This window comes from Poeciliopsis prolifica, unplaced genomic scaffold (assembly GCF_027474105.1).
Source record: "Poeciliopsis prolifica strain line A6 unplaced genomic scaffold, Auburn_PproV2 SCAFFOLD010, whole genome shotgun sequence".
Classification (NCBI taxonomy): domain Eukaryota; kingdom Metazoa; phylum Chordata; class Actinopteri; order Cyprinodontiformes; family Poeciliidae; genus Poeciliopsis; species Poeciliopsis prolifica.
The window spans coordinates 3442525-3469206 of record NW_026562385.1 but is presented as its reverse complement, the minus strand read 5'-3'; the positions used below and the strand labels follow the sequence as shown (position 1 = coordinate 3469206).

The window sequence follows — 26682 nt, the reverse complement described above, 5'->3', positions numbered from 1 at the left end:
GAAGTGAAAGTGCTGCCAAACACAAATAATAACCCGGCCGGAACACGGTGTGCTCATTAATAAAATTTAATTTAATGAAGCTTCAAGACATATAAATTTTCCTCAAGAAATTTTAATAATCGAGGTACTCGAATCATTCAAGGAATTGTTACAGCCCTAGTGTTCATGTGTAACATGAACATTTTTTTGAGAACAGCCCTATTAATTATGTCAGCACATTTTAATTTACTTGGAGCAAAGACCTTTTGATTAAAATGCATTTTAGCTTTAGCTACAATTTAGCCATCTGTAAGTTTTATAAGACTAAGATCTAATTTTCACCTATCCGGATATCGAGGAAAACAAATACATTTTTATACATTTTGGTCTTTTATCCACACAAATACTAATATCACTAGAGATCATTATTAAGAACATCTCTGATCAAAGTGAAGTTTTAAGAAAACTATATATCTGTGTTTGCTTGTATACATGGCAGAATGGAGAATCAGGGTCCCATGCATTTTCAGTCTTCCCCTATCCATTTGGCATGTTTAAAACAACGCTCAAGGTGGATTTGGGTGGGTTAATGGAGATAAAAACTTTTCTGAAACCAATCCATGTGCGAGGTGTTGTTTTTTTTTGGTGGCTGTTTTTCATTTTTACAAAGACCTGGGTACGTGTGTACAAGGCCCTCCATCATTTGTGTATCATTTTATTCATAGAAAAATCTGTTTCATCTACTTTAATCATAGTTCTAGACATACTATATCAGTTTTTAGTCCCCTTTCAAGTTCTGTCACATAATACCCTAACCATTTTAGTTTCTGCATCAAATATTCATATTTCTGTAATCAGATGGATTTGACATGCAGTGTGCCTGCTCCAATTGTGCACAAACCTGAATATTGATGTTCACACATACTCTGCAATTAATTTTGAGCTATTTTGCAAGTTATGAAGATGTGTACCCCAAAATATCTGCAGCTGCAACTATTTTAAATGGTGGTGATTATAAAGGGATGGCACAATTAAAAAAAAATTTATTTGTAAAAAAATAAGTGCATCCATAAATAACATGCTCACAATCACAAATTATGCATTACTTTTTGTTAGTCTACCCACTAAAAAGTCACATAAAATCAAAATAAAATCCATTAAAGTTTGTGGCTCTAAGGAGTCTTGCAAAATTGGCATGAAGGCACTGTAGCTGCATTGTTAAGTAAGTGCTGATAATGTGATGCAAATGTAAACGGTCATAAAAACAGTGATTATGAAATGCAGATACAATCTCAGCGTTGGTCCCGCAGATTTGTTCAGTGAAACATTCACCATGTGTGAAAATAAATTGACTGATGTGGCCAATTCTGTTTCGTGACGGCTTTCATAAATTTTACCCTGATTCTTCATCTACTGCCATTCTGCTCTTTGGTCCCACCAAGACGGTAAGTTGGAGGTTTTGAGCTGATGTGTAATCTGACCTTGCGTACGTAGCTGACAGCATCCTCCTCAGTGTACACTTCTGCGCTGACTCCTCCCCTGCGGCGGCGGGCCTTGACGACCGGGTTCGGAGGAGGAGGAGAAACCTCATCGTCATGAGAATCTGACTGGCTGTTAGATTTCTGCCGTGCCATGATCTGCTTGCATTCTTCCTGTAAAATGAAAGACATAAAGATGTTAAGCAGCCACCGTCTTCAGTGCCTGAACAAGAAAAGAAAATGCAAGCAGGCATTGCCCCACTTTAAGATAAAGAACAACAGGCAGCAAAAACATCAGAGAAGACCCAGGAGGCATGAGGCTGGCTGTGCTTCCAAACCCTGAACACAACGGGTGATGAGTTATTGACTACTTTCTTGATTAAACCATTAGCATACAAACTCAATTAAGGCACCGTAGCTTTGACAAAATGAGAGTGCTTCAAGAGTGGGATAATACCTTCTACAAAAGGAAAACAATAAACTGACCGCAGTGGTCACTTTACAAGTGAAGAGCAAAACTTTCAATGTTCTGCCATAATTGAATTTTTTTTTAACAGAGTAAGAGTACTATTTATTTGAAGTTGCTTGTTCAATCTTTCTTTGCCAGAGTAAGTCAAAATAAACAATCAAAGCTATTGTTTGTGCCTCCAAGCCAGTAGATGGCTCCAGAGAGTATTTTACTTCTCACACATGGTACATGTACTAAAACTTCAGAGTTTCATCACTAGGTTTGTATAGAATAACCTTTCTTTCAAACATGCTTTTGTGGTTTCTGGACATCATATTTGGAGCGTGATTTAAAATCAAGATTTAGTTATGATTCAAAACAACTGAGAAGGGCTGAAAACTGTTGATGTTCATTTTTAAGCAGTTAATAATAGTGCAGAAACCTTATAAAGTGATATGTCAGTTACTCAACATGTAGTTGCCAGGTAACTAAAATGCATGCTTGCAATGTTGTTAGTTGCAAATGTTAGTTGTAGATTGTGAGCGATATCGCTAACTAAAAGTGGGGCCCCTGAACACATTCTGTGTAATCTTGGTACGTCTCTTTTCTTTTCAACTCAGGCAGGCAAGCCTTAAGAAAAAAATTATCTGGTAAAAACTGTCACAGCAAAGCTGATGTAAGTAAAAACCTCGCAGACAACAGACTGCAGTAGGAAGAAAAACACATTTTCCAAACTGAGAACAAACAATCTTTGGTCATCCGAAATATGGAGATGTGTTGGAAGGGAAAGAATGACTACTGAACATGGTCTGGCAAAATCCATTCTCCATTTTGTCAAGGTTCCCATCAACAAACACAGAAGCTAGTTTTACCCTGAACGTGGCTATATTTCCGATCATGTCTCCGGTTCTTTTTGAAAGACAAAGTTAGAGCAACTGCTGTGTCCAAACCACAAGAAAATGCATTTTCAGCAGGGAAACTTTTTTTTTTCTAATTTTAGCTTTTCAGAAAACTAACCTTAAATAATAAATATGTTCAACTGAGCGAAGCTGAACCTTATTGAAACAGTCAACAATCACGTTTGTGATTTTACTGTAAGCAATCACAGAAAATGACTGAACATATAAGTAGAAATAAAGCATGTATATTTCTTCATCTGTAAGGTTATTGTCTAAAAATCTAATATATTTTTATGCAGAACGTCAGCCTTCATTCCTGACATCTCATTGCAATCATGTCGTATAAATCCCTTAACATTTTCCTGTATGCAGAACATGTACTGTGAATCATATTATGGTCTGGTTCGTCAGTTCTTCAGGCTTAAAAGTTTTAATTCAGTTTTAGTAGATCATCACAAACTAACATTGATCAGTTTTTATTGCTTTATAAATATTATTATTTGAATTTGGGTAACATGGTAACTTGACAAAGCAGATCGTTTTGAAGGCTACAAACAGCAAGACGTGAGGAACAAACATGTTAAAAAGCTCTGTGATTTGCTTGATCTTAAGTAGCTGAAAGTTTCTCGTTATTCAATGTTTTTCGCAGCATGGTACTTAAGTTGCATCTCAATGCTTAACATTTTTGTCACGTAGCCATTAAAACCACAACACACCTTATCTATAACTGTGATGAAACGGTAACATTTTACTAAAGGTCTTCACACCATGACCATTACGAAGCACCCATTCCTGTGATGAGTATCTACTCAACTAATTGATTAAGCTTAAAAACGATCAATTTGTTGAATCTGGCTTCTTGCTATTATGAATGATGCATTCTTACCATTTCCAAAACACGTCTATCCAATTTTATGCCTCATTCATACACAATCTCACTGTTCAACATAGGCAGAGGACAGGAAGGAAAGAAACAGAGGAAACAGACGAGAGATAGAGACAAGGCCCGTTTTAGATCTGTGTTTAAATTCTGTAAAAAATGTCCCAGTTCAAAAGTCAACAAGGAATTCATTAGCTTGCACTGTGACCCAGTCTCTGAAATAGTACCCAACTAATAAATTAATCACAGAATCGCTCAGTTTCACTGCCTGTCCTGTCTGAATTTAAATGTTACTCCTCCCAGATTTACACTTACAAACACGAATCAGAGAGGCAAGCAAAAATACTCCCAAGCACACACTTTCACATGCTTTTTGCTTACGCACAATCGTGAACCTGAGAGAACAGAGCCTGCAGCATGAGAAGACAATAACACAACTCTCTCTCGCCAACACATGCACAGACAGACTGCAGAGCGAGACGGTGATCACACAAACACCATTAAATTAGGACGACAACATCTGCAATCAGGTAACTTACTGCATAAGTAAAGGAGTTAATTTAAGAAAAAAAATATGCATGGAAGCATGACTCTTTCAGCTTCACATTCACAAGCACTCGCTGGAACTATTCGAAACATGGTTACCTAATGATAAAACCCAGGTAGCAAACTCCAAGATAGGTTTGTCTTCAGAGGTATTTACCATGGCATGTAGGGCCCCCGGTCAGGCCTGCTGTGTGTCCCCCTGCAGCATCAAGTCTCACTGTGCGTTCATGGGAATCAGCACACATGGATTTCCATCTCATACACACCTGACACACATGCCACAGTGCATCAGCATCCTCCCCTGAAGAGCACAGGCAAGCAGCAATAATCCAAGCTGGCTGCGTTAGACGAAGAGACAAAGAGCGACGGAGAACCTCCGGTCCCAACGGCGATGAAAATCTGATCACAGCAAAAAAAGAGCCCGACTTCCCATCGCTGCTGCAGCACAACTCTGTGTCGCTTGCTTTCTGCCCTCTGTCTGGCTCTCTTGCTCTCGCACTCACAATCAGGTGGCGCAGTGAGCGGGCTCTTCTTGCTGCCCTCCGTCACTATGACAACTGGGTGCTGAAGGAGTCTGAATGGGAAGACACAGCAGCTCCAAGAGGCGCTCTCATTCGCGCACGCACAAGTTCTTCTGACGCCCGGTCTGCAAAATCTCTCTGATCCAAGTGAGTCAGTTAGCAGAACGGAAAACATCGCTTTTCCTCGGCACGCACTTCTGTTCGGACCAAATGGTGCGTCTGCATGTTGAGCGCCACATTCTCTCACTTCCAAACCTCCTCTTTATGCCAGAAACTTCTTTCTGACCTGCTTATTGATCTCTACTACCGCCTTTCCTCTCAGATGAGATGGTCCAATAACACAGCTAGTTATCTGCCAACACTCTATATCTCATTTACTTTAACCAGCTATTGGTAGGTCAAATAAAACAAACAGAAATTATATTTTGGTATTTTTTTCTGGTTCAGAACTAGAACCTTTTCACAGAAAAAAAACTGATCAGAAAAAGCTATAATTTTGTAAATTTCAGATTAGAGATGCATTTCCATAAAATGGATTAGAATAGCGTTGCAAGGTTGTATTTTATAGCTTCCTCACACAGACGGACATGTTTTATTATATATTTTCTGTTATTTTTTATGATGATGACTTACAGCTAAAGAAAACCCAAAATTCAGTTTCTTTAATAAGCACATTATTGGGTATGATGTTTTTAATCTTCCCCTTGAAAACACATTAATTCCAATGTACTGGTACTAGAGACAGTGTGGGCTGGAAAACACAATCAGCATCTCTAAACCTATCAGTAGAGAGAAGCATGAAGGGCTCTTAACTTCCTGGATTACAGATATTCTATCAAGGGGGCTGTTATGCACTTATTGTTTATGCTGCTTTTTCTACCAGACTTTTTCCTTCCAGTTAACCTTCCATTAATGAGCTTGGACACAATCACATTAATGCTTGTGTCCAAGCACTCTGTCACAAGCAAGATACTTCAACTGTGACCTTTTGTGGTTTACCCTCAACGACCGTCTGCTGGACAACTGTGAAGTCAGCAGTCTTCAGTAAGATTGTGTCTGGCATAACATAACATTTCCGAATTAAAAATACTTTTTTATTGGTTTAATGTAATATTAAATTAATATTAAATATTAATTGTTTAAATTCTAATATTCACCCATAAGCATCTAAATTACAAGAAATAAATTACTGAAATAATTTAGCTTTTTAATGGTATTCTAACTAATTGAGATGCAGCTGCTTGCTTTGATGTATGAATCAGGATAATCCAGGTTTATGTTCTGTTAGATTCAAAACTACTGCTTCTAAAAACCAACCTGCCCCACATTTTGGACGCCCTTTTAAAGCCAACGACTGATTTAATCTGTGAATTAAAGCAAAACATTTCCTCAAATATGTTGGTATGTGTTACAGAATATTGGAGCAAGCAGTCAATTCCTCAAAGAGAGCCAGAAATCTGTATCAGACAGGAAAAGCTGATGTGTAAGGTTCCACACAGTAGGCTACAGAGACATATTCCTTTTCAGTGTTCATATTCTATGCTTGTATATCCACTATAATAATATTTTATGCTCATATTTCTGAAAGTTTTCATTTCATGTTTGAATTTGTATCTGTATATTATATCTTCCTTCAGCTTTAAGGCTGAATTAAAAAACTTTCTAGCTGCCTGTTTTATCTTGGTTTCTGGATGTTTCAGTTTTTCTGCTGATTCTGTTTTCACTTTTCTTTCTGCAATCAGGCTCAGGCATATTAGAGCAGATAATATGAACAGCAAGATAAAAAAATAGACAATTTGTGTAGGTTTTGCTGCAGCTTTCATAAGAAGAGCAGCAATAGAGTGTTAATATCATCCCTTTGGCTCTGCTTCGTTTTCAGCTAAAAGAAACCACGCCATTGCCCTACATTAGGCTCTCTCCTTTCGTCTGTACTCTGCTCTTCCTGCGTCATCATCTGCAGCTGTGTGCCAGACAAGAGAGGACGGGACTAGGAGAAAGACGCTAGGCGACAGAGGACATAAGCACAACCAGTGCTAAATAATAAAATAAAAACTCTCTTAAAAGTGGGCTTCCAATTAGCAAAAAAGCATAAAATACAAACCCAACCGCTAACACAATCGCTCTAAAAAGTCACTCTTGTTAAAACCATCATCTTTTCCATTTAAAACTAATTCATGGATGATGAGGCTTATTAAAATTGATATATTCTGCTTCATTTGTTCCTTGAAGCAATTTGCACCCAACAGACATAAACAAAAGTTATGACTGACTCATTTTAAAAGCCGCGACTAACAATTAATCAGCACAAGGACCCTACATGCACAAGAACAAAAGCATTTAAATCCTCAACGCAGATTAGCTAGCACTGGCCATAAATACTTGAAAACATAAGTCACTCTAAAAAGTTCATTTCTGATCACAGAGAGGGAAAAAATTTACACAATCCTAAGTGATTACCTTCCGTTTACCTCCTCCAGCGTCATCCACAGTTACATTCTGGGACTGCTGGAGTTGAAAGTATGTGAGTGAACCAAAAACAAACACTCACACACACACACGCCCACACACACACAATCACATGCAGGTAATGAAGCATGCAGGGGCTGATCCACCGGCGGAGCTAACAGTCTACTCATCACGCTGTTCCACACCATTACAGCGCCACAATGGGCTGAATTTTCACTGCTGCGCTGGCTCTGACAGCACTGACAATGTTCGTTCTGTTCTGTTTTTCAGTTCACAACATCTTGTCTCCCTGTGTAGTATACGTATACTAAATCTAAGATTTAGATTTAATATACAAATCTAAAATTACCTACATCTGAAATCTGCTGACTCTGACTAAGTGGACTAAATAGAAAAAAAAAATCGGCTCAATAAGAGCTGATTTTCCTCCACTGCACAGATTTACTGAGAAAACAATACAATTTACTTTTTGAAAAAACAAATGAGTCTAAAAAATCCCAGGAGAAATTACTGCTGGTTTTGAGCATTGTTTACCTTTGTTGGCTGCCATTTCTTTCTATAATCAGTTCTGCACTATTCTTCTCTCTCACGCAAAGCAGAAACTAACAGATGAAAAATGGCAGGAGGAAATGGACAGATGAGAAAAGAGAAAGAAGGACCACCATGGAGACAGAAGCCGAGGGTCCTGTGTACCTTTAGGGGCCTTCAGGTGAGCCATGGAAGAGGATGTTTGGCTTCGGGTCACTGCGTGAAACCAGGGGAAAGCTACTCTGCTCAAAGTGCAGTGATGAGCGTGAATACATTGCTTCACTGAGTACTATAACTTAGAAAGTCCTTTTGAGCTTATGATCTTAACCTGACCTCCCAATTTTACATCAGTGGCACTAAAACCATCTGAAACTGTATTCCCACGCATTTCACGCCCATTCTTCAGCAAATTTTATTGTAATTTTATGGGATGAACCAACACAAAGTGTGGCATAATCCCAAAGTGGAAGAAAAATATTACATTGTTTTTTTTTTATTCAGCACCTTTTCACTCTCACACACCTAAATAAAATTCAGCATCACTGAATTTAGCTGTTAGGCTTTTTTCACAAATGCACACCTACTTTGAGTCCATCTATGTATAATGCAGTGTAAATGCAGCTGTTCTGTGAAGTCTTCGAAGGTTTGTTGGAGAACATTGGTGAATAAACTGCATCATGCAATTTCGACCAAGAAACCAACTTTAAATTTCTTCAGGAATAAACGTAGCAAAAAGTTGCTCTGGTCGATGAGACCAAAATTACTTCCTACATCCAAAATATATATAAAATAAACTGTTACGTTATTGTTTTCTACTTCACAAGCTTATAGCAGTTGGCAATGGTATATCACATAAAACCCTATAAAATATTTTGAAGTTTGTGGTTGTTCCTTGATAAAACTCAAGTTTTTTTTTTTATAAAAAAAAAAAAACAACAGCAGAAATAGATAGTTGATACAAAACTTTCCAGAATTTTCAGATAAGCTGCCTTTAAAGGGACGGGTTGATTTGTTATGATAGGTTCTTGGCGATGGCAGAATGGCTGAGAGCCCAAGGCGTCTTCTCATTACACTGAAAAAGTGATGACAGCATCTGACTGACTGACACAACGAAGGAATCCATCTAATGTAATCTCACAAGCCGTCTTAATGCAGCAGAGTTGCCATTCGACATGATGCATTATGCAGAAATATTACTTTTCTGCTCCCTTCTCTTTGGCTCACTTGGCAAAATTTCACTTCTGTTTACTGAATTTGATTGCAGTTAATATTTTAGCATAATTTTTGCACACATTAAATGGGTGGGTATCAATTATCATTACATATCAATTAAAAGGCTAAAATTATTTTTTTAAATATTTATACTGATAAGAAAATGTGAACTATTCTCTTTTTATTTCGTTTTTCTTCCCATGACGTAAAGTGTTGTGTATTCCTAATGATCCCATAATCATAAATCTGTTTCATGCTTTACTCCCAGCACTATATATTTTAAATCTTCATCAACCATTTTCCCATCTCTCTGGCTTCAGCATTTCAAAACTTGCCTTTCTCCATTTTGCTTTCTCATTACTTTTAACTTATGAAAGTAAAACTGCAACTTATTTCATCTCAAATCAAGACAGAAAGAAACACATTTGAAATCTGTTTCATTTGAGTAAGGCTCTAAATTAATTAGTTGTAACTTACACAAGCACTGGCAAGAGAGACACACTTTGTCCTGTTTTAACCTCTCTATACCTGCTTCAGAATACATTTCAAATTACAGTGTATTGGTGACGCAAGTGAACATGAATAAAAAGTTCTCATTTGAATTGTCTATTCATTAGGCTGTCTTTTCTTCAACTCGTCTCATTGGATTTTCCAGGATTTGGGTCTGGTGGCTCAGATGATCACAGAATAGGGCTGGGTTTGTGTCTAGTGAATCAATTCTGTGTTGACTCCTATGTTTCAGGACATTGTCCTCAAGAATGGTCCAAAGAAGACTTTACTGGTTTTAAAAAAAGTAATTTAAAGAGTTTATTATGCATCATAGTATGGTTCCAAGTACCTTTCGAAGATCCCCAGCATTATGGATCCGCCACTGAACTTATCCTGAACCGTACTTGGCATGAAGTTCTTTCCTACATCATTATCTTTTACATTACACCAGAAACTTTTGGGATGCTTGTTGCTAAAAAGACTTTTTTTTTTTTTCCCAAAACACACAATCCCACTGAAGCAAACTCCACATGTTTACATTTGTGGACAGAAAAGGATTTTACCAGGCATTTGTCACAAACAACTGCTGTGATTAAAGAGACTTTGTGACTCCAAGAGGCTGCTTTAACAGTTCCCTAATACTGAGCTTTGGTGATTTCTTCACATCACTCTCACTGTGTGAATAATGGGTCTTTCCCCTGAGTAGCTGCCAGGGACTAAAAGAAACAGGCTTTTGTTTCAGTTCGTATTTATATCTGAGACACAAAAAGTCATGGGTCCCTCATTATGAGTTCCTGGAAATGTTAATAACCTTAAAAAATTTAAGCATAAATGTAAAAAAAAAAATGCTTTGACTATATTTATTGTAAAGGGTTTGTGTTAGGAATATTAGAGAAAAAAAACTATCATTTCAGAACATAGCATTTTTTTCCTAACCGAATAAATGGACTCAAATTGAAGGTTGGCAATTTCTTCATTCCTAGTGTGAGACTCAGATTTTACTTTAGGCTTTTTACACGTGTTTTAAACTATGAACAATAAATGTGGTTCTTTCTGTATTAGAGTTATAGCATTCACAGACCTCATCTTATCAGAAAGACACTAAGTGCTCTTCCTAATAAATCTTAATAATGATGCAAATTGATATTTCTTATGCACAACCCCAAACACCACTAAGATCCCAGAAGGAAACTATAAAGCCTGCAGATGCCAAATGCCAGAAAACATCTGTAATGCAAGCTGCTTAATGGGCGACACATTCACAAACACCATTATAGTTTCAGCAGATGCAAACTGTTGCAATTACTGTTGTGCAATATACATTTAACCATTCAATACAGATGGTGAGAGCAATTATCTATGCACAGTTGAAATTTCTGTTAATTTCTAATGTATCTCTTTAAAACTAATCCTGTCAGACAAGAATTCAGTTATGACAAAAACAAATAATGCTTTGCGTTTTTAGGCTAAACTGATTATATCAAAAATTAGGGGCTGTCAGTCAGAGCCAGACAGAACACACTGAGCTGATAGACATGATGAGATCAGAACACCCATCTGAAGCCTCTACTGTACGCACAAAAGGATCATCACCATGCATAAATGAGCAGGAAGAAAGGAACCGAGAAGCCTTTCATTTACACATTTACTCTGTAGGCATGTAAATGTACAAACGCAAAGGTTAAAAACAAAGTACCTACTGTGATGATTGCAATCAAGACAGAAACAAGAAAAATGAAGACAGAGAAAGAAAGAAAAAAAACAATCATGTATATCAGTAAAATATGCATGGAGAAGGTTTCTGAGAGTGGACAATGGAGAAACCAAAACGAGTAAGGCTGCCTGCGCTGTATGAATCCTTTCAGGAGGAAAATGAGGTTGGGTTTGACAAACGGACAGAAAGATTACATCCAGGCGATCTAATTCACACACAGAGAACCCTGACCAGATTAGGGAATAAACTTTGTGAATACAGGATGGATCTGCACTCCATCTATCCTCTCCTGTTGCCTAGGTTACCGCCTGTAGTGGGCGAGGAGTGTTGACGGAGGGCCCTGAGAATCACGCAATCATGAAAGGGAAAAAGTAAAAAGAAAGATTTTCAAAAACATCTTCTTTTGTTGTATTTTGGAGCTGAAAGAAGCATCTTCCTAAGGTAAAAAACAAATAAAGTCCAACACCAAGAATTATGACAACAGTTGAAAATTTACCATTTTCTCTGAATTTCAGAAGTGGCCCAATGTTTGCGCAAGTAATCGAAAAAGATGAATCATAAAGATTATGATCTTGAAATAAAATGCTGGTTATAAATCAGAGCTGAAGAAAAGAAAAAAACATTAAGCCTCTTAAAAATTCTGGGACACCACAAAAGCTTGCATGGCCTGCTTCAGCTCCACCAGTGATTAGCCTAGATTTGAACTGGTTCACTGCAATCAGGTTGGGCTTCTGTTCGTCGTACGAGGCTAGAAAAGAGCAGTTTTTATTCCAACTACTTACAGTTCAATTAATTCAAACAGCACAACTGTAGGCACTCTGTTTCGTATTGAAACTAAAAAGAGAGTACTGCGATCTTGCACAAAAAGTTACAGGCATCATTTGCAACTTACTGTTAAAAGTCCTTTTGTGATAATATGGGTTCATGGCAGGACTGCATGATGGCGCAGTTGGTACAACTATTGTTTTACGACAAGAAGAATTTCACATTGGTTAGAATTTGACTACTTAAAAGAATAAAATAAGCTACTTTTCTGTAGTACCTTCAGTTACTTATATCTCCCTGCTCGTTTAAATTAATTGGTTTGAATGAACAGCTGCTATGTCTCTCACATTTCCAAGAAGCTTCCTCTATTGCTCTTAGATATAAAGAGTCAATTCTCAACATATCTCTTCTCAAGGCACAAGTTTAGTATATTATGAAAGCAACTGCTAAAATGTTTTCGGTGTAAGAAAACCAAGCCAAATGCATCAGTCTTTGACTTTGCAGCAATCCCCCTTCCCAAACAAGAATGTAACAATCACCTTTGTGCTTCTTACTACTTCATTTTCCATCAGCTAGTTTATTTTTAACATATTTAACTTGGAGCTTGCTTCATTCAGTAACAACTTCCAAACTTAAAGAGACTCCAGTTGATACTTAATGGTGCATTCACTAGTCATAAAAAGGATTGGGGTTTTGATCTCCTGTACGCCAAGAGCTAAGGGTCGCTAAGCGATGCAAGCTGTTCCCCTGTTGGTTCCAAACACCAGCAAATCATCAAAAAAGATCCTGGTACTCAAAGACACCGAGAAGTCCAGTACTTGTCAGCAACAGGAAATGTACCACAGGGGTCACCACCTCTTCACCCACTTTGAGATTTTTTTTTTTCAGCTGATCCCAAAAAGCTCTCTCCTCTCTGAAGGTTGTTAGCTTTTAATTAACATGTCATCTCCATTATTTCTCTGCTCTGATGTAGACTGGCTTACAAAAAGAAAGATACAAACAGTCCGCTGTCTGAGTCTGCGAGCAGGACATTGGCCTTTTATGGGAATCTCTCTCGCATCCACTAATGGGTTCTACTATTGTAGCAGAGAAAATAAAGGCTCTTTTATAACATTTCTTTTTATGTTTTGCTTTGGGTTTTTCCTCTATCATCTCTTCTGCTACTGTGAAACTGAAAATCTCCTAACAAGGCACTAGAAAGCCTCTGTTGCAATAGAGTAATCCAACAAACAAAAACTGCTGAATAAATTATTGATGTACATTAATCATTGCAAGGATACCTAGCAAATAAAATCTGTCTAAACCTTTTCCAAACTCAACCTAAAAAAACACATCAAATTCCCACAATGCAAAGAAGAATCATAAACTAAAGACTTTTTTTTTGTTTTCACTAACCTTCTCCAGCTTTTCAAAATGCTCCCGCAGGAACTTCATAGGACGCTCAGGCTTGGCAATGCAAAGGTTCACGATGCACTCTTTGAGGATCTGCTGGATGTTGTGCTTCTGCACAAAGATTTCACAACCCTTCAAACTCTCGTCTTCTTCCAGAGCTGAGGAGGAGGTGGCCATCTTATCTTTTATCTCTGTGGTAGTGAGATATAAACAGGGTGGACCATGAGAGGAGGGGAAGCAAAGCAGACCAGAAAGGAGACAGGAACGCTGTAGCCAGCTTGGGTAAAGTAGGAAATACTGATTGAAGGGGCAAAAATGGAGAACTCATAAAACACAAAAAGAGGAGAGAAAAAAAAAGGATAGCAGGAATCGATGTGCAAAATTAATTGCAATAGTTATGTTGAAAAAAAAAATTGTTGGCATACTCCTGAATGTGATTACTTCATCATCAGCAAGAGACAAAGCACTGAATGTAACTAAAGAACTTGATATGTTTTGAGTCTGTTGAACTTTCCAGTTTATCAAAAATAGTAGCTTCTTCCAAACATGTAACTTGCATGTCGGACCCTGTTGGAGCTAAAATAGTGTTCCTTTTGATTACTTTTAGATGCGATTTATCCATATTTAGTAAACCAATGTATACAACAGGCTTTTGGGGCAGCTATCATTACACTTTTATTTATTCACTCTGCTATGAATTGGCCCCAAATAATTAACTTAAATTGAATTTAAGTCTGAAGAAGTCAATGATATATGCAATCGTTTCTTGGCCATGACTTTCATGTGAATAGTGAAGTAAAATGTTGTAGGTCCTTTTTACCTTTATTTAATGAGGATTAAAAGAAACTCATTGAGAGTAAAAATGTAATTCTTGATTTTAGTTACTAGCTCTCACTTTTAATTTTTTTAATTTTCATTCAATCAGTCTCACTTGTGTGACTGAATGGCTAATGAACATAATTTAACAAGGCCTAATTTGAGTCCTAGATGTGGCATGTTCCATGGATGTTATTCAAGATGGTGTGCTTTAGGGCACAATTATTAGTAAACAACATCTGTAGATTGATCAGCATGTACTTATGTTTGCCCTGGCAGATGATGGCTTTTAAGGTTCTGGGTTGTTTCTGCATGATAATGTCAAACTATAATGACCAAACATTACAGCAAATTGTCTGTTTCTATCTGTAATTCAATCAAAAAGGTTTAAAGCGCTGTGGTCTGAAAATCATTTGTTTTTAGATAAAGAGTAGGAGTCATACGGCAGTAGCAGGTTACCTAAATCACGGTTTTAAAAAGTTATGGTTTCTATTTTACATCATACCATGTCTTCAGCTAAAAATAGGAAGTGACAATATACACATTGCTATTGGCCCCTGTTGCTCATTTTATAACGTACTGGCATCAGTCCTATAAGTATAATTGAGCCAGCAACATTCTATCCTGTTGCCATTCGTGGATGTAATTCAGGATAAAAGGGGGTTGGCCATGCGCAAATTTTCAGGCAGGTGTCAGTGTCAGTGATGCTGCGGAGGATTGTTGGGTGGTTACCTGAAGCAATTTCAGTTGTCAGTGTGGTCATACTTCAGAGGCAAAAGGACAGGAATACACTGATATCAAAAATAGATATCGGTAAGTGTTTACTTCGGTACATCCCTAGCTTAAAGTCCTTTTGAATGATATACCATAGAAAGTAAGCTGGGAATTTCACTCGTCACTTGAGTAACACAGAGCTACATCTTCTCCTCCTAATGTTACTCACTGCAGGTCAGCTGGATGAAATATTGCTCCTTATGAAAGATATATAAAATTGTCTGTTTGGAAAAAATACACTATTATTCTGAGTGCAATAATCGATATATAAGCAACATGTTTTCTGCTTCAATTCACTTAAAGTAGTTTCATTGAGTTCTTATGACAATTGTGTTTTAGTTTCCTTTGCTCTATATTTACTCCTTGATTGTATTGTGCTTGTTGTATAATTCCAGTTATGTTTTATATAAGTATATAATTTTTTAAACAGACAATAATGGCACAAGCAATTTTTATTTTTTAAATTATGATCTGCAAGCCTTAAATTACTTGGGATCCTTTTCTAATTGTTGTTATTTACATTCCTCCCCATTATCTATCCAGCTTTTAATAGTAACGTTATAGATGTGCATAAAATATTATGTTTCAATCATAAGCAGTTTTGTTTTCTTCTAAATTTGGCTAATTCTATATTACTTAATTATATCATGTTAAGATGCAGGACATGTGTCAACAGCTCTGATTGTCAGACTACAAATAGGCCAGATCAAATAACATGCTGAAGCATTGTATATCTTGACAATCCAGGAAGAGGAGCATAGATAACCACCCTGTTTCACTTCCTGAAAGGCATATCACGTTTACAATGCGACTATTATTGCATAGTGCATCATCAGATTATGACTTTGGTAATGACATCTACAGTGTTTTTTTTTTGTTTTTTTTTTCAGAGTGCATGGTGCAGCACCGTCCATGAGTAGCAAATTAAATGCAAACAGTGTCGCTTGTGAGTGAAGCGAGCACCTGTTCAGCCGCATTCAAAAGGAAGCTAACAGCTAGCATTTAGCCCCAAACCACAACGATGGGGAATTAAAGCGACTACCGACAACATAAAAGCAAAACAGCGACTCCATCCATTGTATAAGCAGCTAGTTTATAAGCACGGTTCAGACGGAGTTGTCGCGCGTGATCCCTACCGTTTGTTTGTGGAGGATGCTCAGGTAGAAAACACCTGGGGCTGGCGCGTTGATGATGTACCGCTGTTTAGCTGGGATACCGCTACTAGAGCTGTTGCTGCTCTGCCTCTCTCCTGTCCGCTCACTCTGCGTCAGTCTCCATGACGTCAATCTGTCATCCCCCAGACCGCAGCGTCTCTCGAGGACAGCGGCACCTGGCACGCGGCAGCACAATCAGCCCGAAGAGGGGAAAACGTCACACAGACTTCAGTTAGATTTGAGCCATTTTAAATTTCTACCAGTGCTCATGAATAGAAAAACAAAGGTCAGGTTACTGCAATAATTTTGACTCAGATTTAGTCAAATTTGTGAAAAATCAAACATGCAAAAATGTATTAAATTGGGTACAAATTCTGTTATTTTAAAGAATGAAACAAAAAAAATTACTTTACATCACTGTAAAATAATAATTAATGGAAAAGAGATCAATATTTACATTTTTTCATCATATTAAAACCATTATAGATACAGTACTGTTTATTAGGCCCGAGCAGCTAAGCGCTGCGAAGGCCTATTGTTTTCCTATTGTTTATTATTATTATTATTATTATTCTTCCACCCAAATGAATTGGCTTTTTGGGGGCTTTATCATATTCAAAAACTCACCAAACTTGGCGGAGGCCTTAAGCCTGTTTAAAATTTACGTATTTTAAAGTCGTAGCAAAAATTGCAACAGAAATGTCTCTACGGCGCCACCTAGAAATTGGAAAAACACACTTTTTTACCCTCTGCTATTCACTTACTTTATCGTAGACACATTAAATTTGGTACACTTGTAGAACTCCCCAAGACGCTCAAAATTTACAATTAATGTCATAGTGCAAGTATCACAGGAAGTCAGCCATTTTTGATTGAAGTTCCCATTTTGACCCCATTTTTGCCGATTTTTGCCGTTTACAGCCTTTGTATTTGATCTATCTCCTCCTAGGGATTTTGATTGATCGACTTCAAACTCGGTCAGTCTGTTCATAAGGCATGTCCCATCTAAAGTTATCTAAACGGTGAGTTTTTGAGTATGCTGAAGGGGGGTTAGCAGGGGTCAAAGTTCACCTACTCGTCATAAAAAAATAAACTGCTATATCTCTTACACAGAAACTCACAGAAGCATCAAAGTTTCTGTGATTGATCATCATCGGGTCTTCTACAATACCCTATGGTCGAATGATGACATCACTTAGGCCACGCCCCCTGAGAACAGGAAGTGTAATGTTTTACTGTGAACTGTCGCTATCTGACCCCTTTGACCTCATCAACATGAAACTGTGCCCAGACACAGAGAACATGTTGGTGTATTGAGGATTCCAACCCGACCAGCTTCGATGGAGCAGGTGGGCGTGGTGGCGTGGCGAAGTCACCTGTAACGCCATCGCCATACGTTTGGCTCTCAATTCCACATTTTCGGGCCCAGCTGCTGCAAACTCATAAGGATGGATCCTCATCCACTCCCCAACAGGAATCCATCACAATATTTGGTGGGCGTAGCCTAATTTCTCTATAGCGCCCCTAGAAAACTTTAAATGATCAGCCCCAAGCCATGCTTTAACCTACAAATACGAAACTTTGTACACATGTGTACCTTGTCAGGACGTACAAAAAAGTCTCTTGGAGCCATGGTCTAAACCCCTAAGGAAGTCGGACATTTTGGATTCAAGTTCGGTTTTTGACCCCATTTTTGCCGTTTACAGCCTCCGTATTTGATCTATCTCCTCCTAGGGATTTCGATTGATCGGCTTCAAACTCGGTCAGTCTGTTCATAAGGTATGTCTCATCTAAAGTTATCTAAACGGTGAGTTTTTGAGTATGCTGAAGGGGGGTTAGCAGGGGTCAAAGTTCACCTACTCGCCGTAAAAACATAAACTGCTATATCTCCTACACAGAAACTGACAGAGGCACCAAAGTTTCTGTGATTGATCATCATCGGGTCTCCTACATTACCCTATGGTCGAATGATGACATCACTTAGGCCACGCCCCCTGAGAACAGGAAGTGTAATGTTTTACTGTGAACCTTCGCTATCCGACCCCTTTGACCTCATTAACATGAAACTGTGCCCAGACACCGAAGACATGTTGGTGTATTGAGGATTCCAACCCCGACCAGCTACGATAGAGCAGGTGGGCATGGCGGCGTGGCGAAGTTACCTGTAACGCCATCGCCATACGTTTGGCTCTCAATACCACATTTTCGGGCTCAGCTGCTGCAAACTCACAAGGATGAATATTTATCCACTCCCCGACTGGACTATTTGTAGGGCGTGGCCTAATTTCTCTATAGCGCCCCCTAGAAAACAGCAGCCCATAGGTTATGTTGTTATTAATTATTTAAATATACATTATTATAACTTTTTATATATGTATAAGTTTATTTTGTGGGTTAAAGTACAAACATTCATTCATTTTTGCTAGAAATAATACAAACAAAGTCATTCAGCAAAACTTATGACACAGCGAAGTAAGAACACACTGGGGTCAGTGTTGATGGAGTACCACTGGCACCTTGTGGAGAAATACTGGTACTGCTAGTGCAATACCAGTATTGCGAAAGCAGGAGGCAGTGGTACTCCATCAATGAGAAAACAGATCGACGCTACGTAATAACAGTCAGCCGGCGACAGCTGGAGCTGCAAAGTTTTCCTGAACATTTTGCTTGCTTTTTGTAGCGACAGAACTGGATTACGCTCAACATTTTGCTTGGATTTTGGAGTTGCAAATACGAACCACGCTTTGGAGCAAGAAGGCTCTGTTGGACCGGAGTTGGAGAAGTTTAATGGGCTCTTTGCACCTCAGCTTACACGTTCGGGAAACACGGCTGAAATGTTTTTCCAAGGTAACAATTAATAATGTACATCGATCCGAAACCCCAACAAGTAAGGCAAAGAAAGGTTTTAAGATGTTCGCCTCGTTATACATTCACAGATATGAAGGTGAGTTTTATTTTCTTTAAACTGCTAGCACAAGCCTGCTAGCTTTCTAGTAAAAATCTGCTATTTAATTATCTAAAGATTTCTCAGCCATTCTAACGGACACTGTTTGTGCCTTATTTTCAAGCATATTACGTGTGTTTATTGTTAACTGGAGAGGGGGTGGGGGGCAGATTACAGTTCAGACTTTTTGCTTGAAGTATGACGAAGAAAAACGAGCACAGAGCTTACTCTGGTATCGGAGTTCTAGTTCAGCTGACTGTTCAGATTCAGAGTTATTACTTTTAGAAAAATATGGCCGTGTTGCTTAAGATTTCTGTGTTTTCGTTTTATTACTTTTGCATGCTTGTTGTGAATGGCTCATTAAGACGATGTTAGAGCGGTGTGTACGGCGTTAGCTTCAAGTGGTAGCTTTAACTTGTAGCAACGAATATTTACAAGCTGTCTTAATTGAGGATGGCTTGGAAATCCATGAAAACTTAAACAAAGTACATAGTATTGTTTTATTGTGTCTTAAGTACGACTTTGTCTTTTATAGCAGTCATAGTTTCTGAAAGTGGAAAAAAGAGCCGCATTCGGGTATACAGTTGTGACGTCAGCGCGGCAGGTGCAAAGAGCCCATTGCTGTTCGTTTAAACAGTGGTAACTCGCGGTGCGGTGAGTAATTTATTCCTTCCTGCTGGTTCTGGAAGCCGTCATGTTTGGAACAGTTATTCTGAGGAGGATGCTAACCCAATGCCCGAGGCCTGCAACGTTTTTAATGCTAACGAAGCGCTTGACTAATTCAATAAACTGAATAGTGTGTTTGATACATCCAGTTTCATACATTCAGAGTTGTTTGTTATTATGTATAGAAGATGTTTAAAATGTCGTTTGAAAGAGCTCTGAGAAAATGCTAAGTATCTTTTTACAGATCCATTGGGGTTGTAATATTTAGTTGCAGCACTTCCTGTGATTAATACCTAATTAATGGATGGGATTCAGCCTGTGCTATTGTTCTAAAGTGCTGAAAGTTAACTGTGCTCTGTTATTGTGCATTGCCCTTGGTTTATTACTGAACAGTGCGGTTTATTAAACTGATACATCTTAACCTTCACCATTTTCCTGACTCATTTCACGATAACGTTAAAGTTGCACTGCATTTAGATCTCAGTTGTAGTTAACATCAAGCATGTGGGTGTGGCTTAGTGTAAAACTTTCACTATTTACCATGAAACATCAACATTAAATGACTTCCAAATGCAAGATCACAGCTGCATCATCACACTTCCTCTGTCTTTCTAGAGAACAGCCCTGAACACATTTCCATGGTCACTTGATGACCTCACTGTAGCCCCGCCCACTTTTAAGAGGCAGTCACATGTTTTTTCTGCTGTATGTTTTACTGTTATTCTATAATTTATATGGGTTTCATCATGTGAATACTGACTAAAAACGATAACATGATGAACTCTATGAATGTTGGCTGCTGACCGAACCGCATTGGGGTGTAGAAATGACGAAATGCATTACTTCGCCACGTGCATATGATCGGCTCTAAATGACACGTGGATCATCGGACTGGCGCCAAATTGAAAACGTATGACCTTTGTTGACCTCTAAAGAGCAAAACAGCATTGAAATGTATTTTAACTCCACTGCGCCCCTACATTAATCCGCCAGCTGTATTTCCTCGCTAAACCAATGAATCTATACCACATTTTTTTGCATCTTGAAGAATAGCCGCCGAACGCATAGATGCGTACCGCCTGGTGGACGGGCGCGGAAACTGCGCAACAACTTCTGTCTTAGCACGTGCGCAGCGTTGATGGAAACTGAGCAACAGCTTCCGCGGTGCGGGCGGAGGCGCTGAAAACTGCGTGAGAGCTTCTGTGGTGGCTGGCGTGAGGCGGCGGTTGCTCGTACCCCGCGGTGGCAATAGGCCGGAGCGGCGCTTGGCTGCGAGGGCCGTTCGAGGCTGCTTGCAGCTTTAATTGAATATTGTTCTCTAAATGGTAGACTCCACAGATAAAAATAACATATAAAAGCAATACGTTTTTTTACGTGAATTGAGAGGATATTCTTTCAAGGTCATCTGAAGTTTAGAAAATCTAACCATTGAGGGAACATTCTCTGTAATTTCCAAAGGTATTGTATGATGCAAATTTAACTGAGAGTTGACGATTAATATGCCAATTCTTCTTCAATTTGCTTATGCGTTACACATTAAATGGTTAAATGTAGTTGAATTTCAAAAGGTAAAAAAGGCCTAAAAACATACATGGTAAATGCCCTGCAAATTGATGTTACCTTCTGTCACTTTGTAAACGTCAATTAAGTTTGAGATTTGTAATCGATTAGAGTTGGACAACTTAAAAGAAATTCAGGGACAAAATAGAAATGAAGTTATTTGGTGTGCAGATTTTAATGCCCATAGCAATTTATAGGAAGGAAAGGGAACTGATACAAATAGAGATATAATAGAACAGCTGTTGGAAGACATTCAATTAGTGTGTACGAATGAGGGGAGGGGAACAAGAATAGATGAGCATACAGAAAACTGCTCAGCTATAGATTTAACTCTGGTGTCCAGAGATTTAGATGGATTATGTGAGTGTGAAATAGAGCAAGAAACAACAATAGGTAGTGATCATTTTCCAATTTTGGTGGTAGAAAGGCAGAAAAAATTTATATTTGGTAAGGCAAAATGGAATATATTTAAATACACATGGTTGAAGTCAGTTTCAATCTAGATATAGAAAGTATAGAGGGAAAGATTATTGAAGTTATATTGAACGCAGCAAAAATAACCATTCCTGTGAGTAAAGGTGAGAACAAAAAGAAAGAGGTACCTTGGTGCACATAAGAATACAGTGAAGCAATAAGGAAAAGGAATTGACAACTCAGAGCTTTTTCTAACATCTTCCTGTTCAGAGGGGACTATTTGTTTTCTGTTTTTGTTGCGGTTGCAACAGTCTGTGTTTTTTCTGCTGTTGTTGAAGCTTACCTTCAAACTAGAATCTATTGTTTAAAGCTAAACATGCTATATGTATTGATGTATGTGTTACTAAAACAGATGTCTATTTTAGATATCACTGGGTGTTGGAAAACAAAAGGCTGAATTACTGGATTATTCCTGCAGCTGTGCAGCTGATAAAGGTTTTTGCAATTATGTAGTTGCACTTCTTTACTAGACTGCACATTATTCCCCACTCCAGCTGCCAACTGTTCCTCCTGCACTGGCCTGCCCAAAAAAGCAGCAGAAACACCAGAAGGAGAAGAAGAAGAAACAAAGATGGCACAGACCAAGAACACAGGTAAGAAAAAACGAGTGGAACACATTGTCCTATGGAATGTGATATATAAATATACTAAATTATATACATTGCATATACTGTCATACACATATGATCTTAAAATAACAGTACTATAGTTATGTACACAATTTATTTCTCCTTTAATTGTGTCGCACTGCCATTTATGTTCCTTTCCCACCTGTATTTTATAATCGCCATATAAAATTTGTTGTAATCTCAATATTACTTGTGTCAAATATAATTTCTCTCACAGTTTGTTTGGAATATTTCTTTTATGTAGGCAATGAAAAAAAAAACAGGCTCAACTGCTATCAATTAATTTATTTGCAAGTTGGGTAAAACTCTAAACTGTGCCAAATCAGTCCCATTATGTCCTAACAAACTGCTCACTCATCCATTTATTTGTTCTTTAGTTTGACATCTTTCTGTGTATTTCTTGTAAGGGGATACATCCTGAACCTGCCAGCAACATGGTGGTGCGGAAGCCCAAAACTATGGGGAAAAGATATCTGCACTCCACACTTTTCACACTTTCCACGCTTGGAGTAGCATTGAAATTGTCTTTTTATTATTCAGAGTGGTGTGGTTCTTGTAGGCAGAGAACGTTTCAGACTGTAAGGTGAGGGATGATGGCGTTTCCAGAGCAACTTCTGTGCAGTCCAAGATGACACGGACATTTGGAGAGAACTTCAGAAATTTCTGAGGCATACTGGCTTTTACCTTCTCACGACTAATCCACAGGTTGATGGAAGAGAACACAATGAAGAGGTAGTTGGCCCAGGTGATGGTCACTCGGCTGACAGTAGCTATGCTGACTCGAAATAAGTCAACAATGAGCTGCTCCTTCATGCCCACTGCTACCCTGAATGAGTACATCAGGAACTCATCAATCAGAGGCATGCAGCGGGCAGGGCTGGCTTCAGCACATGCCTCCTCACCAAGTTTCTGTGCTCTGGTCCAGTACACCAGGCGTGATGCAGAGGGTGCAATGGACTCCCAGAAGATCCGGCACACACATTCAGATGGAAATTTGGTGTAGAACCAGATCTGCTCATCAGAGGCACAGTAGCAGCTAAAAAGTGTGGCAGACAAATCCACTTTTTCTGGCCTCCAACTCCTTAATATAATCCAGAGCTTCATCAAGTGCACCTGCAAAACCACAAAATAAAATAGCAAAACATACGGTTAGCAATAAGTTTTAATTATATATTTGAAACATTACTTCTGTGAAGATCAATACATGTTGTGAGTCGGAGCATTTATGTATACAGCCATTGACTTAATCTCTCCACAAAATACATAACCACATAATCTCATAATTTCATTATTATGTGATAATAATAATAATATTATTATTATAGCAACAGCTATATTTTACTGAAATTCTCTTACATGGAAAATATATACAATATACTATCTTTTACCTGCGGGTGGATGTGCCGTGTAGTCATCTTCAGCCTGGCTAGCTTTCTGATAGAGGACAAACTGCCGTTTCTTAGCCCTCTCGAAAGCAGACTCTCTCATTGCTGGTTCAGTGAAGTTATTCCAGGAAAACAGGGAAGGAACAGCTCCACTTTTAAGGCGGCTGGTGGTGGATCCGCTAACAAAATCCTCCGGTGTGAAGTGACGGCTACATACGAAAGTACTCCCCGTCTTTATGCAAAAGTCCGGACCTTCATCTCTTCGGATCGCCTGGATCCACTGCCTCCGTTGGTCTGGGTCCGTCGGGAACGCATGATATGACAGATAAGGCTATTTTCTTGCCCCACATGAACAACCAGAGACTGAACAAAAACAACTGCGCCGAGACTGAGCCGTTATTCTAGCCTTTTAATGCTAACGCTATAGCCACCGGATGTTGTCCGACCCCACATCCGCCCCGGCCCCGCGCATGCGCACATCCACCCCGGCCCCGCGCATGCGCACATTTACCCCGGCCCCGCGCATGCGCACATCCGCCCCGGCCGCGCGCATGCGCACATCCGCCCCAGCCCCATGCGCACAACCACCCCGACCCCGCGCATGCGCACAACCGCCCCATCCCAACGCATGCGCACAACCGCCCCGGCCCGCGCATGCGCACAACCGCCCGGGCCCGCCCATGCGCACAACCGCCCCGGCCCGCGCATGCGCACAGCCGCCCCATCCCCGCGCATGCGCACCACCGCCCGGGCTCCGCGCATGCGCAAAACCGCCCGGGCCCGCGCATGCGCACAACCGCCCCGGCCCCTACTGGTGGATGTGCTGTGTAGTCATGGTCCGCAGTATCATCTTCAGCCTGGCTAGCTTTCTGATAGAGGAGCAGGAGGTGGGGATGGAGTCGGTGGAGGGACTGGAGCAGGGGGAGGTGCTGCAGCAGGTGGAGATGGTGATGGAGCAAATAGTGATGAAATGTTTTCAAACTTGCTGTTTGCCAACAGCCAGTTTGCTGTTGATGATTACTGTTGATAAATACATTTGTTTCCATGTTTTTGAGGGGGAACGGATAATTTCAGTCAGGTAAAACAGCTAAAATATTTGGTTCCCCCCCATAATTCTGGCAAAAAAGGAGCAAATGCTACCAAATTCACAGTATTTATTGTTGATGATGAGAGGAATAAGCAGATAAAAAAATCTTGCTGGTAAGTGCAGTTGTTCCCATTTTATGGAGGGGGAACAGAATATTTTAGCCAGCTAAAATATATGGTTCCCCCCTCATAACTCTGGCAAAATAAGAGCAAATTCTACCAAATTCACAGTATTTATTGTTGATGATGAGAGGAATAAGCAGAGAAAAAATCTTGCTGGTAAGTGCAGTTGTTCCCATTTTATGGAGGGGGAACAGAATATTTTAGCCAGCAGAAATATATGGTTCCCCCCTCATAACTCTGGCAAAATAAGAGCAAATGATACCAAAATCACAGTATTTATTGTTGATGATGAGAGGAATAAGCAGAGAAAAAATCTTGCTGGTAAGTGCAGTTGTTCCCATTTTATGGAGGGGGAACAGAATATTTTAGCCAGCAGAAATATATGGTTCCCCCCTCATAACTCTGGCAAAGTAGGAGCAAATGCTACCAAAATCACAGTATTTATTGTTGATGATGAGAGGAATAGGCAAAGTTAAGCATTTGCAGGTAAAATAATTTGTTCCCATTTTATGGAGGGGGAAGAATATTTCAGGCTGCTGAATCATCCATTATTTCCTCTCCTTACTCCATAACCTTGGGGAATAAAGAACAACTGTTTCCAAATTCACAAAAACCTTTACATACACACTACGTGTTGGGAAAACTGTGTTTGGTGACTGACTTTTATTTCTGCCAGGCTTACGTGAGAAAAGAGCGATTCTCTTGGTGTTTACAATAACACAAAACAGCGTCAGAAGACCTCGTTTATTTATTTATTTTACAATTTTTTTAAACAACAGCTGCAAATTAAACTGAGTGTTACAACATTGACATGGTTGTATTAGTTGTTTTTTACCGAGAAATCGATCAGAAGCGACGTGAAAATGATCAGATCCGCCTCTTTCGCCTCTCTGGCTGTAATGCGCGCTCCCGACGCAGGGGGAACAGATTTTCACAGGGGAATCGAATTTCGCACAAGACCGGAAACGTGAAAAAGGTCTATTGGGGAGATTCCTTTATATTTAAGACAAAAGCAAATTATGCTGAATTATTGGGTGAGTTTGCAGGGACATCACAGCAGTAAGAATCCTGAGACCTTGCTGGGAGCGTGAAAAAGCTTAAATAGCCTGTTTTGCATGGGCAGCAGATGAATGAGTTAGGGAAATAGGTATACAGGAAAGGAGATACTGTGCTGCAGTGCCTTATCCAATTACATCTTTTTGGTTGTTTCCATGTGTGAAAGTTGATGTAGAAGTTTATATAAAAAAATGCAGGTTAATAAAGATAATAACTGGGTAAGTTTTGTAAATGACAGAATTAAGAATATGTATAAATACTTTACAATTTTATATCCAGATGGTTCAAAAGATTTAGTTTCAAATAAAACAAGATTTGCTTATGCTATTCCTGAACTGGGTGTATTTATGAAACAAAGAACATCTGACCATTTAGCTGTGTATACAGTGGAAATGTTAGCAATACTGATAGTGGGCAGAGCAAAATAAAATTGAAAAAGTTCTTATATGTTCAGATTCATTATCATCACTAATGTCTATTTTAAATGTCTCATCTCATCTGAAAGTCGTATGGAGTTGGTATATGACATTAATTAAGCATAAAATAAATTAAGCGGTTATTAAAGTTTTGAAGGAAATAGGATCACATATAATAATTTAGATTCAAGGGAGATACTCTGGTCTACACTACAGCATAGTAGATGGCGATAATACATCTTAACGTTAGATGTCACCCGCCAGGAAAAATCAGAAAGAAGA

General features: G+C 39.0%; 1 protein-coding gene across 4 annotated transcripts in view; it reads right to left on the bottom strand.

Annotated features, from left to right (window-relative positions):
- prkar1b (protein kinase, cAMP-dependent, regulatory, type I, beta) overlaps positions 1-16175 on the bottom strand; it is a 63722-nt gene extending 47547 nt beyond the window's left edge. The window contains exons 1-3 of one of the 4 annotated variants that reach the window (XM_055036062.1): positions 16044-16175; positions 13321-13508; positions 1461-1631 (exon numbers count right to left, since the gene is read on the bottom strand). In XM_055036062.1, coding sequence (XP_054892037.1) covers positions 1461-1631; positions 13321-13494 — 345 coding nt within the window. In that variant the 5' untranslated portion in view covers positions 13495-13508; positions 16044-16175. Of the gene's footprint in view, positions 1-1460; positions 1632-2201; positions 2288-3690; positions 3816-4387; positions 4764-13320; positions 13509-16043 lie in introns of those variants that run through there. The other 3 variants (XM_055036065.1, XM_055036064.1, XM_055036063.1) reach the window with 3 other exon arrangements.
- Positions 16176-26682: the final 10507 nt, after the last annotated feature.